Genomic DNA, 18,009 nt, shown 5'->3' on the forward strand with positions numbered 1-18,009 from the left:
AAGAATATAATTCCCTCTCTATTAGCAAGTCCAGGCAAACTACAGAAAGAGATGACAGCAGCAACTGCTTTAGAGAGATCTTCCTGGCAGGATTTTGAGATAAATCAAATCTATTCTTTGAGGACTCCTGAACTAGAATGACAATTTCCAAGTATAAGAAAGCAGTGTTCTCCTGGAAAAGCCAAGGGCAACACGACAGAATTGGGACTGAAACAAAAATAATCACTCAGATCAATTAAATTAATATAAACTGTTGTTATATAAGAATAAAACCGGGGCCAGCCCGGTGGCGCAGTGGTTAAGTTCGCACGTTCCGCTTCTCGGCTGCCCGGGGTTCGCCAGTTTGGATCCCGGTTGCAGACATGGCACGGCTTGGCAAAAGCCATGCTGTGGTAGGCGTCCCACGTATAAAGTACAGGAAGATGGGCATGGATGTTAGCTCAGGGCCAGCCCTCTTCAGCAAAAAGAGGAGGATTGGCAGTAGTTAGCTCAGGGCTAATCTTCCTCAAGAAAAAAAAAAAAGAATAAAACCTTCTAAGCAAGAACTCAAAACTGTAAGAAGTTCAAGAGAAACAAGTATATTTCATTTCTTCTGTTCTCCCCTTTTTTCTTGCTGGTAACTAGTTACAGTTCAGACAGAATATGTGACATGTATGTAGTATGGTTAAATAAGTGATACCTTAACTCATCTTAGACTTCATAATGATTCTTTTTCCTTTGCATTTAAAAAAGGCAAATACAGTATCTCCTATTTTCTTAGAATAATCTATATTTCCTCACCTTTGTAACTGCTGCCTAAGGCATGAATGTTCAAGGTGGTTTGAGTAAGACAATTTTCATTCTCATTAAATCTGTCACAGTGGGCCCTATTGCTTCAAAGGTAGTTTGATTTACCTATCTATAAAAAAGACAACTAAATGCCTGCACTTTCATAAAGGCTTCCCTGCACCTCTCAGATATGTGATTCTCCCTCTTCCACACTTCCAGAAAACTTGACTTAGGCCTTTTTATGGCACTTGTGAGGAGCTACCCTGCCATTCATTTACTAGACTACAAATTTCTCGAGGGGAAAGACCAGGCCTCTCTACCTAGCACATTTTTTATACCTTGTAAATTCTGAATAAATGTTGCTGAATAAAAAGCTTTTATCCACAACCCAAACAAAAAGAGAACCATATATCATCACTTTAACCCAAGTAATATTTTCATATTGTCACCTGAAATTATATTCCAAAAGTATTATACTGACTCCCTTATGTCATAGTTCAAAAGAGAATCTGTTTAGACAAAATCAATGTGCTGTAATTCTTTGAGAGCCAAAAGTTTCTACAGTTACAATTCTATCAGTCTTTTAAAGCAATCTATTCTATGTGGAGACTCTGATCATTACAAAAGCATACAGTGTCAAACCTGTTTTTCTGAGATTTAGCTTTAGTAAAACAGCTTTCTTCTCATTTTTCCTCCTCCCAAAAATAGAAAAAACAAAAGACTGTTCTAGCACTTGAAATAACACTGCAATAAGCTGAACTTCAATAGCAGGAGGTTCCACTCTACCCAACTGAACTTTCCATATCACACAATGGATTCTTCATGTTAGGCGCAGTCTTTGCACTTTCCTGGACATTTCTCCTGCTATTCTTCGCCATTATCAACACCAATGGAAGTTTAGCTCTGGCATTAAGTGGATTGATAATGAATTATTACTTAAGTCTGGGCATGGAGATAAGGAAATGATGTAAGGATAGTTTTACCTTGGGAATCCCAACCAAATAAAATAGGAATAAGGAGATAAAATTTTCTATATTCAAATCATAACTGTAAGATAGAAAAAAAGACTCAAAAGGCCTAAATACTGTGCAACACAAGTCTTCTAATCTTGCCTCAAGAAGCATTGATATAATCTACTACCAGGAAGGGAGATTTATCTTTTGATATCAAAATATGGATGGTTTATGAGAAAAACAAGAGTTATCCTGGCTGTTCTCTCAGCAGCTTTCACAAAAAAAGACTATAAGGATCTCTGTGCTTATGTTCCTAGAGCAGCACATGGAATTTTTAATTCCCACAACTTGGAAAAAGTTAGTTGGAAATAAGCATCCTGTCTCATAGTGTTTCCAGAACTTCCTTAAAGATGAGAATAACCTGGAACACCCGTTAAAAAGAAGGTAAATTCCTGGGCCTAATCCAGACTTAATGAATCACAATTTTCAAGGAAGAGGTGTGATAATTTGCATACTTAAATATTTCAGGTGATTCTTAACATGTTAGTTTGACAAGCTCAGCTGTATTGCCTCAAGGGGGTTCTGTCATTCTCTCTTCACAGTACTTAACAGAGCTTTCAAAAAAGGTGGTGATCCTGTAGCTAGCAATTGTGGCTGTGGTTCTCAAACTTCAGCAAGCACCTGGATTACCAGGAGAACTTGTTCAAACAGATTGCTGGACCCTATCCTCAGAGTCTCCGTTTCTAATTCAGTAGATCTGGAGTGGTGTCAGAGAATTTGCATTTGGAACAAGTTCCCAGGTGATGCTAATGCAGCAGTACTGAGGACAACATCCTGAGAACCTCTGAGCTCCTGGAACCTGAATGTGGGTTAATATTCTGCACAAGGGCATGGCAAAAATTAATCAGTGAGGGTTGTGCTGTTGTGAAGGGAAATTAGGTATTAGCTTAAGGAGGCCCTGTAACTGTCTCAGAAATATAAATTTTTAAGTGCAATATACATAAACAGAAATTCAATTATAAAATTTTTTCTTGATAGGTAGAAGTGATTAAAGTGAATTGATGAAATTTCTATTTAAACCTATTTTTCTTTTAGTTGACAAAATAGCCATAAACATGGCCCTAATTAATAAATATTCATTGATTAACAAATACTGGAGGCCCTGTTCTAGGGCGTAGGGATATGAGTGATTAAAACAAAGTCCTTGTCCTCATAGCCAACACCCTACTATCTCCTCTATCCTATCTGAACATTTATGTTGCTGGACAAAATCAATGACTTTATCCAAAAGAGAACTCTTCAACTACTAAAATAGCATACTTAAAAATTAAAAGTGTGGTTTATGTACAAGAACACCAAAAACAACTTGCAGAGGGAAGACAGAGTTTACTATACTCATCTTTAGGAAACTTAGATCAGGTTGCAAAGGAGTAATTCTTTTCTCTTGACAAGGATTTTATAAGCAGAGGCAAAGAGCTGCAATTATTGTTCCAACCTAATTTTATGCCTCAACGGTGTACATTTGATGGCTTCGATTCCTCAGATTGTAAACTGGTAAAGAGAATTTTGTTATAATTATAAAACTAGAAAAGAAAATTCTCCTCAACTTAGCCAGGCAGGTTCTAACTGGAGTCTGACATCTCAACATGCAATTAAATTCTATTTAATCACTAGGTTTCAGTAATGTGTGGTAGGGACCAAATTATCACATTTGACCCCAGAGAAGGGAAAATAAGTAAGACAACTTTGAGAGTTTATTTGAAAGCTGTATTAGGGGATGTAATGGTAAAAGTAAATTCTTTACCAGCTTTACCGAGGTGTAATTTATATACCATAAAATTGACCCATTTTAAGTATAAAATTCAATGACTTTTCAGTAAATTTGCAGAGTTGTACAACCATCATCACAATATAATTTTATTTATTTTTTAAAAGATTGGCACTGAGCTAACAACTGTTGCCAATCTTCATTTTTTTCTTCTGCTTTTTCTCCCCAAATCCCCCCAGTACATACTTGTATATTTTAGTTGTGGGTCCTTGTAGTTGTGGCACATGGGATGCCACCTCAGCATGGCTTAACAAGTGGTGCCATGTTCATACCCAGGACCCAAACGGGCAAAACCCTGGGCTGCGGAAGCGGAGCACGCGAACTTAACCACCCAGCCATGGGGCCGGCCCCCAACAATCCAATTTTAGAACATTTCCATCATCCAAAAAAGATCTCTCATGTCTATTTGCAGTTACTTCCTGTTCCTACTTCCAGCCCCAGGCAACCACCAATCTACTGTCTCTATAGATTTTCCCCTTCTGGAAATTTCATATAAATGGAATCATATAATATATAGTCTTTTGTGTATAGCTTCTGTCATTTAGCATGTTTTTGAGATTCATCCATGTTGTAACATGTATCAGTACTTCATTCCTTTCTATTTTGAATAGCATTCCATTGTATGGATAAACCAAATTTTGCTTATTCATTTACCAGTTGATGGAAAATTGGTTGGTTTCCAGTTTTTGCTTATTACAATAATACTATAAACACCCACTTACAAGTCTCTGTGTGGACATCTTTTCATATCTCTTGGGTACATAACCAGAGTGAAATTGCTGGGTCATATGGTAAATTTATGTTTAACTGCCACAGTTTTTCAAAGTGACTGCACCATTTTACAGTCTCACCAGCAATATATTAGGGTTCCAGTTTCTCCACATTCTTCCCAACACTTGTTACTATCTTTTTGATTATTTTATCTCACTGTGGCTTTAATTTGCACTTCCTCGACTAATAATGTTGAACATCTTTTCATGTGCTTATTGTCCATTTGTTTATCTTCCTTGGAGAAATGTCTATGTAAGTCCTTCACTCATTTTTCAATTGGGTTGTCTTTTTACTGTTAGGTTGCAAGATCTTTATATATTCTGAGTACTAGACTCTTATCAGATATATGATTTGCAAATATTTTCTCACATTCTTTGGGTTGTCTTTTCACTTTCTTGATAGTGTTCTTTGAAGCACAGAAGTTTTAAATTTTCATGAAATGAAAAGTGACTCTATTATCAACTTTCTTTTTTGTTTTTTGGTGAGGAAGATTGGCCCTGAGCTAACCTCTGTGCCAATCTTCCTCTATTTTGCATGTGGGACACCGCCACAGCATGGCTTGACAAGCAGTGTGTAGGTCCACACCCAGGATCTGAACCTGCAAACCCCAGGCTGCTGAAGTGGAATGCGTGAACTTAACCACTATGCCATTGGGCTGGCTCCTGATTTTTTCTTCCATGGTCTTTGCTTTTTGGCGTTGTATCTAAGAAACCTTTGCCTACCTTAAGGTCACAAAGGTTTTCTCCGGTTTTTTCCTAAGAGTTTTATAGTTTTAGCTCTTACATTTAGGACTATCGTCCTTTAAAAAAGTTTATAGCAAATATACATAAAATTTACCATTTTAACCTTTTTAAAGTGTACAGTCCACTGGCAATAAGTACATTCCCACTGTTATACAACCATCACCACCATCCACCTCCAGAATTTTTTTATCATCTCAAACTGAAACTCTGTACCCATTAAACAGTACCTCCCATTCTCCGCACCCCCAGCCCCTGGCAACCCCATTCTACTTTCTGTCTTTATGAATTTGACTACTCTAACTACCTCATATAAGAGGAATCATACACTATGTGTCCTTTTGCAACTGGCTATTTCACTTAGCACAGTACTTTCAAGTTTCATCCATGCTGTAGCATGTGTGAGAATTTCCTTTTTAAGACTGAATAATATTCCATTGTATGTATGTATGACATTTTGTTTATCCATTCGTCTGCTGATGGATACTTGGGTTGCTTCTACCTTTTGGCTATTGTGAATAGTGCTGCTAGGAACATTGGCATATTAGTACCAGTTTGAGTCCCTGCTTTCAATTCTTTTGAGTATATACCCAGAAGTGGTTTTGCTGGATCATTTTGTAATTCTGTTTAATTTTTTTTGGAGAACCACCAGATATTATCCACTTTTGGTTAATTTTTATGTATAGTGTAGGGTAAGGTCTAAAATTTATCTTTTTGCACATGGATATCCAACTACATAGCACCATTCATTGAAAAGACAATTATTATTTCACTATTATTTCCCCCACTAAATCGCCTAGGCACCTTTGTCAAAAATCAAGCGACTATAAATGCAAGAATTTATTTCTGAACTCTCAGTTCTGTTTTGTTGATTTGTATGTCTATCCTTACACCAGCACCACCCTGTCTTGATTATTGTTACTTTATAGTAAGTTTTAAAATCTGGAAGACTAAGACCTCCAATTTTTTTTTTTTTCTTTCAAGAATGTTCTGGCTATCTGGGTCCTTGTTATTTCCATACAAATTTTATAATCAGCTTGTCAATTTCCGCAAAAAACTTGCTAGAATTTCAATAGGGATTGTGTCAAATCTATGGACCAATTTGAGAGAGAACTACCATTTTAATAATAATGCGTCTTCCTATCTATAAATGTGAAATGTTTCTCTATTTATGTAGATCTTCAATTTCTCTCAGCAATGTTTTGTAGTTTTCAGTGTGCAAATCTTACACTTGTTACATTTATTACTATTTTATTATTTTCGTTGCTACTGTGAATAGAATTGTTTTCTTAATTTTTGATTTGTTCATTGCTAGTATATAGAAATACAATGGATTTTTGAATATTGACATTGTATCTTGCAACCTTGCTGAACTAATTTAGTTCTAGCAGTTTTTTTTGTGTGTAGTCTCCTTAGGATTTTCTACATGATCCCTTAGGATCATGTCATCAGTGAATAAAGATAGTTTTACACCTTACACTCCAATCTGGAAGGCTTTTATTTCATTTTCTTGCCTGATTGCACTGGCTAAGACCTTCACTACAATGTGGAATACAAGTAGTGAGAATGGACATCCTTGCCTTATTTCTGATCTTAAGGAGAAAGCATTCAGACTTTCACCATCAAGTACGATGCTAGCTGTAGGTTTTTCATAAATGCCCTTTATCAGGGCATCTGATAAATCTTCTGTTATTGAAAGTAAGATGCTGGTCCCTAATTATTATGGTTGAATTGTCTATTTCACCCTTCAATTATGTTAGTTTTTGATTCACATATTTTGAGGCTCTGTTATTACGTATGTATTTGTTTATAATTCTTATACCTTCCCAGTGAACTGAGCTTTTAAATATAAAATGTTCCTCTGTCTCTAGTAATTTTGTTTGTCTTAAAGTCTATTTCATCTGATATTAGTATAGCCATTCCAGCTCTCTTATGGTTATTGTTTGCATGTGATATCTTTTTCCATCCTTTTACTTGGAACCTATTTGTGTCCTTGAATCTAAAGTGTTTCTCTGGAAGACAGCATATTGTTGGATCTTGTTTCTTATCCAGTCTGATGGCAATTCATAGTTTTCTGACTAATGAAGAATGCTCTTCTCTACTAAGGAAGGTCATTCTTTTGAACCACACATATAACTTCAGAATATGGAGCAGTAAGAGAAGAGACATTCGTTAGACATTCAACTAACCCTGGCAATCACTATAATGATAGATGCAGCCATATTTCTCTGCTAATCTAGTAACCCACCTCTCAGCCACTGCTAGCAGCCGTTCTGGTCTAAAGGTACCTTCGGTATCAATGTACATGGCCTTTCCTTCACCTCCACCTCGGTCAATGGGAAGCTAGAGAGAACAAAAATAACAGTGGAAATGAACACTGTACTTCTGATATAAGTGACTAAGCTCCCCATGATGGGTCTATAATTTGCCCCCCATTAAATAAAGCAAAAGGAAAAAACACTTTAAAGTGACAATCAGAGGCAGAGAGGAGACATTCCCTTCTGACAGAAATATACTTAGTAGTAGATATAAACCTCATTGTGCCCCCTGGCAGGGGAGGCTAGAATCTTGCCAGAGTTGGACTGCTTGGAAATATAGTTCAAAGTAGGTGATAAAATTCTATGACTGTATACCAACACAATACTGATCAATTCTCTCAAAAGTAAAAACATGTGGAAGGTCATTTAGATTCTCATGTGATACTCAATTAATTTTAGCATATCCAAACCACACTTACACCTCACTTTATAGAGCAGAGTTCGTTCCTATGGGTTACTAAAGGATACTGGCAATGCCCCAGGGGCATCCTAGAAGTTTAAAATATCAGCAACAAAGAAGAAAAAAGGTGTTTGCTCCAATAGCACATAGCGATGTTACAAATGAACAAGAGAAGAAAGAAAAAAATAATAATAGAAAGTAAGAGTGGGAAAAAACATAAAAGGAGGAATGCCGTGAAAACTGTCTCAAGAGCTACTCAAATTTCTGCTTCCAGCTACCCGTCCCATGCCAGACATCTTTAAGTTCTACAAATTTTAAGAGAATCATGTTAAAGGGTAGTTTCCACCCTAGAAATCTACTTTGAAGCCATAATTCACCTTTAAATTCTTAAGAAAATCCTTTAAGACGTTTTACATTAAGGGCCTGGTAGCACCAAATTTTCTTTCTTTTCCTATTTCTGAGAATTTTTTTTTTCAAAATTACAAAAGTACCATATGCTTGTATTAAAAATTCAAACAATATAGAATAAGTCAAGCAAAAACTGAAAGCTCTTCTTCATCACTCTCATCTCCCAGAAGTAATCTTCCACATCATTTTCTATGCATTTTCATACAAATACTTTTTATATACTATGTGGTTCTGCCACTTACTATGTGACCCTGAGAATATTAAATCTCAGCTTCCTTTTCTGTAAAGTGTAGATAAAACCCATCTTTGAAGATTAAGTAATTCATGTAAAGTGTTTATTTTAGCACAGTGCCTAGCATACAGAAAGCACTTTGAAGACTTATGATATCCTCTATCTCTAGGGCACTGATTTTAGCATATACTCAGTTACAAAGCCTTTATTAACTGCGAAAGGAAAAAATGATTATGTTATCATTTGGCAGGTTGGCAGATAAAATCTTTCAAATGATAGGAATCAACAGAAGGAACAAGGACTATGTATACAACAAGAGAGTCTTGGGGATTGCCTGGTGGCATAGTGGTTAAGTTCATGTGCTCCACTTCAGCAGCCAAGGGTTTGCGGGTTTGGATCCTGGATGTGGACCTACACACCGCTCATCAAGCCATGCTGTGTCAGCATCCCACATACAAAACAGAGGAAGATTGGCACAGATGTTTGCTCAGTGACAATCTTTCTCAAGCAAAAAAAAAAAACCAAAAAACAAAAAACAGAGAGAGAGAGTGTCTTGATAGAGGAAAGGTTTGGAACTATTGGCCAAAAGGACAAAAAGCAGAAACTGCCTCAGTTTTTTGGGGAGGAGAAAATCTTGACACTCAGAGGGCTAAGTCCCCAGGAATTAAGACGAATGAGGTTCCCCCCTTCTCTCACTTTCTGGTATCTTTAGTGCTAGCATGAGAAGGGATTCTTTTCTTGCTAGGTAGACCTCCTTGGGCAGAAGGGAGGCCATAATGTGGCTGGGCACAGGTAAGCAGACTGACAGCAGAGGAGTGGACAAGGTCCCAGTATATTTTGGGCCAGTCTCAAGTGGATGGACTATGTACTCTGCACTCCAACCCATTTTGTCTCCTCCACCTTGCCCTCCCAGTGCCATCGCAGCCATTTTGTGTTACTCGGCTGAGACACCACAAGATTAGCTATTTTTAATAACAGTATCATAATTTAACTCATCTTCCTATTTTATAGTAATGCAGGCTGTTTTTAACTTTAACCATTTGATAATGCTACGGTGTAAACTCTTTGTACATTTATCCTTGACCATATGTGAAAAGTTTTGTAAGACACATTTTCTGTCAAAGGGCATGTGCATTTAAAACCAGTACTGATGTTAAATTGTCTTCTGAAAATTTTAAAATGACCCTAGTACTTTGAACAAGCATGTAGTATTCATTTTTTGTAACCTATGGCTCTCAACTTTATTTACATAATTTCACTATTAGACAAAGATCTAACACATAATGGGGTTTCACTTCATTAAGTTGAAAAATTTGAACAAATGAGAGCAGATAATGTTTACATTTAAGTAGTAATCTAACATCCTTTCTGTATGTCTGGTTCAGCTCTTAGGATAGTGAAATGTAATCCTTTCTATTATTAATGAATTAGCATTCTTTTTCTCTGAAAACAAAAAACAAAGATCTATAGTTGTTCAGCCATCTGTGAATGTTATTTTTATAGAGAGAATATGTTTGTGAATTTTACTTCAGTTTATTGTTGACCAGCATTAGCTGACTGCTTAATAAACATTCCCAGGATAGGATTCTGTTTACACAACTGAAGAACATCAGTGTGATATGCTGAGTTGCCCTGGCAACTATAGATATTGTGTACTGTCCTCTAAATATTTATTCCACATGAATTCCTGTCAAAACATGGGGAAAACATTTCTATTTCAAAATGTCACACATCATGTCAAATGACCCATGTCAGGGTGATATTTTAAACAGTCCTATTTCCCTTTAGTAACAATTTTCTATTGGTGCTCTGGAGATAAGCTATAGCTCCCACAGCTCACTACCACTCTTCTTCTTCTCCTCAATGATTCCTCCCTTATTATCCTAAAAGTTCTCATGTCTCCCCAGCTCTTCCCTCCTCAGAATTATTTATAAGCAGAGCCGACACCAGCTTAGATCTACTTGGAATCCTAACTTGACTGTCTCATAAGACACATGGTGACGTTTTGGTCTGCAATGAAAAGATCAGTAGAGCAATAGAGGAAAGAAATACAATTAAAATGACAAGTGAGAAAGGAAAATGATGAGCAAAACAGGAGACTATCTCTTGCTGTGAGATAAATTTTCATTCGTAAAGAACCAGAATATTTTCCTGTCTCAAGAAATGGCATGCACTGTTTCAAGCAGAAGTAATGACTGATGAAGGACCCATCTGTAACATGAGAAAAATAAGGAGACAAATTTTCTTGGGTGACTTGAGAACATCGGTCTCATTATACTAGTCTCCACAGATATGTGTTTTACTAACTGTGAATCCTATGCAGGACACAAGGTCCTAACAAAATTCCTATTTTTTTTATGGCACATAGCATCTTTAACTATAGCACAGCATTATATCAATGTAATAAATATTTTTGATAAAGTGCTATTTAAATACAGAATAAATTATGAAGGACAGTTCATAACTTGTTTTACAAGGGAAAAAACACAAAAAAGAACAATTTATATTTGATATCTAAATTCATTTTCATAAATGAGTTCCAAGAACTACTGTTACTTTATCGAGAGGATAAAAATTCACACTAGAATAGAAAGATACTGGGAAGCCTCCTCTATCACAATGATATAGCTAAAACTGTAATAAAGCTTCAAAAGATTTTGAGAGTTGGCCCATGGGAATGAGTCCGGTTCCAGGGTGCTTTGTGGGCCAGCCACTCACAGCAGTATACTCTTAAAGCCAGGGAATGCTAGGATCCCACTCAAAGAAGAAAAAGGGCTCCTCAAAACATTGCTTGAAGTTGCAAAACAGTGAAGTTTGTTCAGTTTCTCTTCTATATCCTCCTCTCTATGTTTCTCTCTCATAGATCTTTCATTTTCAGAGATTCCAATGTTACTTCTCTGTATAAGACTTAGTTCCACATCTCTAAATACTGCTAGAAATTTTCACTTCTTGTCTCATCATCTCAACCTCACCACCTCTAAACTTGAACTCATCTTTCCATAAAAACTGTCTCTCTCTCCTCAATCCTTTTTAAAGTTACCAAATTAATACACTGTTGGGCTGAGGGATATTTTTTATTGTCAATCATTAAGTGCTGCCCTTTACAGTCATACACCACAAAATGATGTTTCAATGATGGACTGCATATAGGATGGTGGTCCCATAAGATTAGTACCACATAGCCCACATGTGTATAGGCAATACCATCTAGGTTTGTGTAAGTGTACTCTATGATGTTCGCACAACAATGAAAGCACCTAATTATGCATTTCTTAGAACATATCCTCGCTGTTAAGTGATGTATGACTGTGTATCTTCTGCCTATATCCCTTCAGTCTCACTATTTTACTTTAGTCCAGATCAGCTAATTCTTGTAATAATCACACATCAAGTACCCTCAGCTCTCAACTCTCCTTCCAATTCATTCAACAGGTCGCTACTAGAATATTTTTGAGAATTTTGCTCATGTTATTCTTCGGCTGTGAAACACTGAATGATCCCCACTCTTTACAGAATCAAATATAAACATTTTTTTTTTTTTTGAGGACGATTAGCCCTGAGCTAACATCTGCGGCCAATGCTCCTCTTTTTGCTGAGGAAGACTGGCCCTGAGCTAACATCCATGCCCATCTTCCTCTACTTTATATGAGGGATGCCTACTACAGCATGGCTTGCCAAGCGGTGCCATGTCCAGACCCGAGATCCGAACCAGCGAACCCCGGGCCACAAAAGCAGAACATGTGCACTTAACCGCTGTGCCACTGGGCCAGCCCAATATAAACTTCTTACACTGGAGTCAAGACCTTCTAAAATATGGTCTTAATGTGTCCTTTTAAGATTTATCTCCTACAACTTTTCCAAATAAAACCTCTAAGTAAATGGTTTATTTATTGTCTTCTCCTCAATACGTTATGCCTCCCTGTCCCCTGTACTTCTGTTCATACCATTCCCTACAGTTAAATGATTTTTAATTTTTTTACCTGCTCAAATTTAGCATTCTTCAGGAGTCTGGTCCAATCTCTTTTCTCCATAAAGTATTCCATGCTTACTCTAGGGTGAAGTAATCCCTCTCTCTTCCTTAAATAGTTATGCTACTTCCTCTATACCATTTATAATGTATCAGGTATGCCTTAGGACATCTATTTTATCATCTCCATCCATTCAAGTATTTACTGAGTGCTGAAGACTGACTAGCAATACAGCAGAGAACAAGCCAGTTACAGGTTCTAATCTTATGAAGGTTTTAAGAGCATGGGCTCTGAAGTTTCATTTGACACCTGTATCTACTACTTAAATGAGATACGACCTTAAGCAATTATTTAACTCACCATGTCGGTTTCCAAATCCACCCATGAATGGGAGCATAAGTAAAGGAAGAAGAAACAAAAGGAGTCCAGGAAAGGTTTTCTCCTAAAGATGGAAATAGATATGTGTGTATACCAATGAGGATCATCTAATAGAGAGGCAGAGCAGAAAACAGGAGTAGAGTCCTTGAGAAGGTGGCAGGAGATGGTAACCAGATCACACTGGTAGGATGGGCCTTTGAGAGGAAAAGAGACACTTTCTCCATTGTAACCCAAGATAAGAAAAGGTGGGTATAAATGTAAGTGGATTTATAGATTTGATATGAAGAGTAAGTTAGGTCATTGGCTGAGAGTGAAGGTTGAAGAGAAGCAAGAAGGTTTGAGGAGAAAGGACAAAGTACAAGACAGTTGTCTTACTAAGTGGGAAAAAGTATGCCTAAATGGAGAAATTCAGCAGATCTGCGAAACAGTACTGAACGTTAACCTACTTTGTCATCTTGAATTTAAAGTGAAGCCAATTAGCATTATGTTATGATTTTTCTCCAGTTTGACTGCCTATTTGGCAATAGGCACTGAGAAGACAGACAGCGTTCATCTAAGATTGGCATCTCTTCAGGTGGGAGATGTAAATCTGAGGGTATTTGTAAAGGAATGATTTTAATGATGAATCATAAAATCTAGACTAGTGAAGAGGGCAGGTGACAGTGAGGGGAGGCCTAGTAGATGGTACCAAAGTATTTGAAATCAATGATCTAGAAGTTTCTTAAAATGTGAAAGAATTTTGCAGTAGGAATCTATAGGATTCTTAAGGACAGACAAAGTGCCATCCCAAAAGATGCTTGCAAATAGCAGGAATCAACTCATTCTTGCTGATTTGATTAGTTAGAGCCCCAACAGCTCACCTGGCATGTCACAGCCAATGTATGACAGATCTGGGTCTTCCCAGTTCGGAATTCTCCAAACATCTCTGTAATGGATCCAGTCTCAATTCCTCCTAAAAGAGCAATAAGAAACACCTCTTAGCACAATACAATGTTTAGAAACAATAATCAGAGAAATGCCCTTGAAGCTCATCAGAAAGATGTTTACATAATTTGGAAATATAATTTTCAACAAGCAGTAATTTTTAAAATACTTTTTATTTTGAAATAATTCTAGATTTATAGAAAACTGCAAAGAAATGTACAGGGAGGTCCCATGAATTCTTCACCCAAACTCCTCCAATATTAACATTTTACATAACAATCGTAAAGTAAACAATCAATATCAGTTTTCTGACATTGATACAATCGACAGAGCTTGGTCAGGTTTCTCCAGTTATACATGCACTCATTTGTGTGTTCTATAAAATTTCATCACATCTGTAGCTTCATGTAACTACCACCACGATCAAGACACAGAACAATACCAACACAAGTCAATAAGCAGTCATTCAAAAAAAAAAGATATGTCATCTAATATTTACTAAATGTTTCTCGTGTACCTGGCACAGTGCTATGTATTTATATGCATCACTTTATCTAATTCCAATAACTTATAACGTGGGAGGTCTTTTTATCCTCATTAAGAAGAGAAGAAAACTGAAGCATAGAACTATTAAGTAATTCGCACCATGTAATACAGCCATAAATGCTGGGAGGGGGGACAGGAGAGCTAACATTCAAATTTGAGTGTGATTCTCGAACTCATGCTATGTTGCACCCTAAAAAAAAAAAACTTGTGGCCGACCCCGTGGCCAAGTGGTTGGGTTTGCGCGCTCTGCTTTGGTGGCTCAGGATTTCGCCAGTTCAAATCCTGGTGCGGACGTGGTACTGCTCACCGAGCCATGCTGAGGCGGCATCCCACATGCCACAACTAGAAGGACCCACAACTAAAAAATACACAACTGTGTACCAGAGGGCTTTGGAAGAAGGAAAAAAAAGGGGGGGGGGGCACTTAAATTATTAAATATTTGGGGAAGCAACAAGAACCAAATCTAACTTTGCAATAATTTAGGACAGTAATGTTTTCAAAAGTTTTAAAACTTTACAGCTTTCCATAAAGTCTTGAAGGTTAGTGTGTACTACAATGTAGTATTCAAACATGGAATTTTTTTTTTAATTAAGATTATGATAGTTTACAACCTTGTGAAATTTCAGTTGTACATCATTGTTAGTCATGTCGTAGGTGCACCACTTCACCCTTTGTGCCCTCCGCCCTCCCCCAACCCCCCTCGCCCCTGCTAACCACCGATCAGATCTCCTTGTCTATATGTTAACTTCCACCTATGAGTGGAGTCATACAGAGTTCATCTTTCTCTCTCTGGCTTATTTCACTTAACATAATACCCTCAAGGTCCATCCAAAACATGGAATTTTTTAACCAATCATCAGATTGTCAACCTTGTAGTAGAGTAGAACGTTATAATTATTTCTTTAGGCAGAGGGCGCTTACTCTCTGACTACAATATTAAATGGAGATTAAATTATTTAACTGGAAGATAACTTCAGTATTTTATAAGTCAGGTTCCAGCCTGCAGCAGTTTTACTTCTTCAGTGTGGATCCTTCTCTTCTCTCTCAATCATAGCTAACACATAAATTCTACCCAAATACTTCAGTTTTGTTCTGTGACCTGGATGCTTTGCTAACTGCAGTTCACAACATATGATAAGGGATTACTACACCTTGAAGTAGTTTGTCAAGCTCTTTGGAGCCAGTAGTAATCTGTATGATCTCTGATCGCCTTTGGTGGAACTCAGTTGCAGTGGTGAAACCCATTGGAACTAATTTAGCTGCCTCAGTCTGGGAAAAATAAGAAATGTCAAATCAACAAAATATACTTAGTAAAACAAGAAGCACGCATGCAATAGAAAGAGACGACAGCTAACAAAATTTCCAGAATGATTTCTCTTTAAAAAGTCATCAAAATACTAGTAGTTCTAGTTCTAGGATTAATTTCTCTCTCTGGCAACTAAAAGATAAACTAACTTAGAGACTCCATGAAGACTAACTTTTTAATTGCCAATTTAAGTAACACATTCATGTAGTAAAAAAAAAAAAAAAAGAAAAAAGAAATTATAGACCCACATGTGTACTTCACCTGATTTATGATAAATTAACACTATAATACAAAGTCTAACAACATATTTAAACCTTGATTTCCTGGTCCATCAATCACAGATTGTAACTTTCAACTACCTTAAATGAGGACATTTGTCCTTTACCTCCATGTCTACTTCCCCTTCTGTCAGCTGTACCTTTTCTTATACATTATCAAGGTTGAGAACATTTATATCCTATTTTGTAGTCATTGATAAGCCTTCAATGATCAATCTATAGGTTGATTCCAAAATTTAAAAATAAATGCATTCACAAATATGTGGAAATTAAACATTACACTCCTAAATAACCAATGAGTCAAAGAAGAAATCACAAGGGAAATTATAAAATACTTTGAGATGAAAGAAAATGAAGACACAATATACCAAAACTTATGGGATGTGGCAAAAGCAGTGCTTAAAGGGAAATTTATAGCTGTAAACACCTCTGTTAGAATGATCTCAAATCAATAACCTAACCTTCCATCTTAAGATCCTAGAAAAAGAAGAGCAAACTAACCATAAAGCAAGCAGAAGGAAGGAAATAAGATTAGAGCGGAAACTAATGAAATAGAGAATAGAAATATAATAGAGAAAATCAAGAAAACCAGAAGTTGGTTCTTTGAAAAGATCAACACAATTGATAAATCTTTAGCTAGACCAAGAAAAAAAGGCTCTAATCACTAAAATCAGAAGTGAAAGAGGGAACACTACCACTAATCTTACAAAAATAAAACTCCATGCCAACAAATCAGATAACTTAGATGAAATAGGGAAATTCCTAGATACAAACTATTAAAACTCACTCTAGAAAAAGAATCCAAGCCAAGGCACTGAATAATTGAATTTGAGTCTAAATTCAGTAAAATAAATTATCTTAGTTTGACTATAAAAAACAAAAAACGAAAAACTGAATAGATCTACAGCAAGTAAAAAGATTAAACTTGTAATTCAAAATTTGCTACAACAAAAAGAAAAAATCAATGAACAGCTAAGTAGTGAGTTGCATTATTCTTTAAACTTGTCTACTACTTAATACTTCTCTTGAAAATTCATTACCGTGTTTATATTATAGCTTTGTAAATATAATTCACTGCAGAACCAAATGGTGTGCTAGAAATACAATTCTTTCACTAAGGCTCCAATGTTAACAACCCTATGTCTCTCAAAGATTTCTACCGTCAAACTCAAATTCGTTCTTTTTTATACACCACCAGTTTCAAAATCACGCTCCATTTTACCTTACTTTTATAACTGAGTGATGTCTTTCTCAAGTGTCTGACTTTATCATTTCTCAAATTTTCCAACCTCTCAATCTTACTATGTATTCTATTGAATCCTTCTTTCCCCCTGATGATCTCCTTTCCTTCTCCAAACTGGGCTGTCTGCTCTCCAGGCTAGCTACTGTCCTGGGTCTTCCTTCACTGAGTACTTGAGTTGGAGTCACTCTAACCTAGATTTTGTTTTCCACCCTCATTTTGGTAAAGTATATTCTCAAGTAACTTCCTAAGAGTGGACAAGAGAAAAACGTTCAGAATTCCTCTATTTCTGAAAATGTTTTATTCTCCCCTAATACTTGATTAATAATATTACTACAATAGAATTCTAAGTTCAAAATTATTTTCTCTCAGATCTTTGAAGGCATTGCTCTACTAGCTTCTACCATCCAGATTTCTGATAAGAAATGTGCTGTCTTTCTGATTTTTGGTTTTTTCAGGTCACTTAGTTTTTTCTCTCTGAATCTTCTCTTTATGACTGGTATACTAAAATTTCACAATGATGTATCTAGGTGTGGGTCTTACTATGTAAGACTTCTGCTTCCCTTAAGCTCTGGGAAATTTTCTTGTATTATTTCTTTGAGAATTTCTTCCCTTCTTTTTTCTGTGATGTCTCTTCCCATAACTTCTAATCTTCAAGATGAATGAAGATTAATGAAAATTAGAAAATAAAAATACCAAGGGGGGGAACTATAAACCAATATTGAACTCTAGTTAATATATGCTAAAATATTTAGGAGGAATTGTACTGACATCTGCAACTTTCTTTGAAAAGCATAGAAAAATTCCAAGATACACTGATCACTGGATTGAGAGATAAATAGGTGATAAAGCAAGCATATTAAAATGTTAATGGTAGAGTCTACTTGACGGGTATATACGTGTTCATTGTAAAATTCTTTCAAGCTTTGCAGTAAGTTCAAAAATTTTAAT

General features: G+C 36.3%; 1 protein-coding gene across 1 annotated transcript in view; it reads right to left on the minus strand.

Moving 5' to 3' along the window:
* RAD51 (RAD51 recombinase) overlaps positions 1 to 18,009 on the minus strand; it is a 29,955-nt gene that overhangs the window by 3,261 nt on the left and 8,685 nt on the right. Inside the window, exons 4-6 of the mRNA XM_014840738.3 lie at positions 15,386 to 15,503; positions 13,625 to 13,716; positions 7,309 to 7,403 (exon numbers count right to left, since the gene is read on the minus strand). Coding sequence (XP_014696224.1) covers positions 7,309 to 7,403; positions 13,625 to 13,716; positions 15,386 to 15,503 — 305 coding nt within the window. The remainder of the gene's footprint in view (positions 1 to 7,308; positions 7,404 to 13,624; positions 13,717 to 15,385; positions 15,504 to 18,009) is intronic.

Source organism: Equus asinus, chromosome 2 (genome assembly GCF_041296235.1).
Source record: "Equus asinus isolate D_3611 breed Donkey chromosome 2, EquAss-T2T_v2, whole genome shotgun sequence".
In the NCBI taxonomy this organism is placed as follows: Eukaryota; Metazoa; Chordata; class Mammalia; order Perissodactyla; family Equidae; genus Equus; species Equus asinus.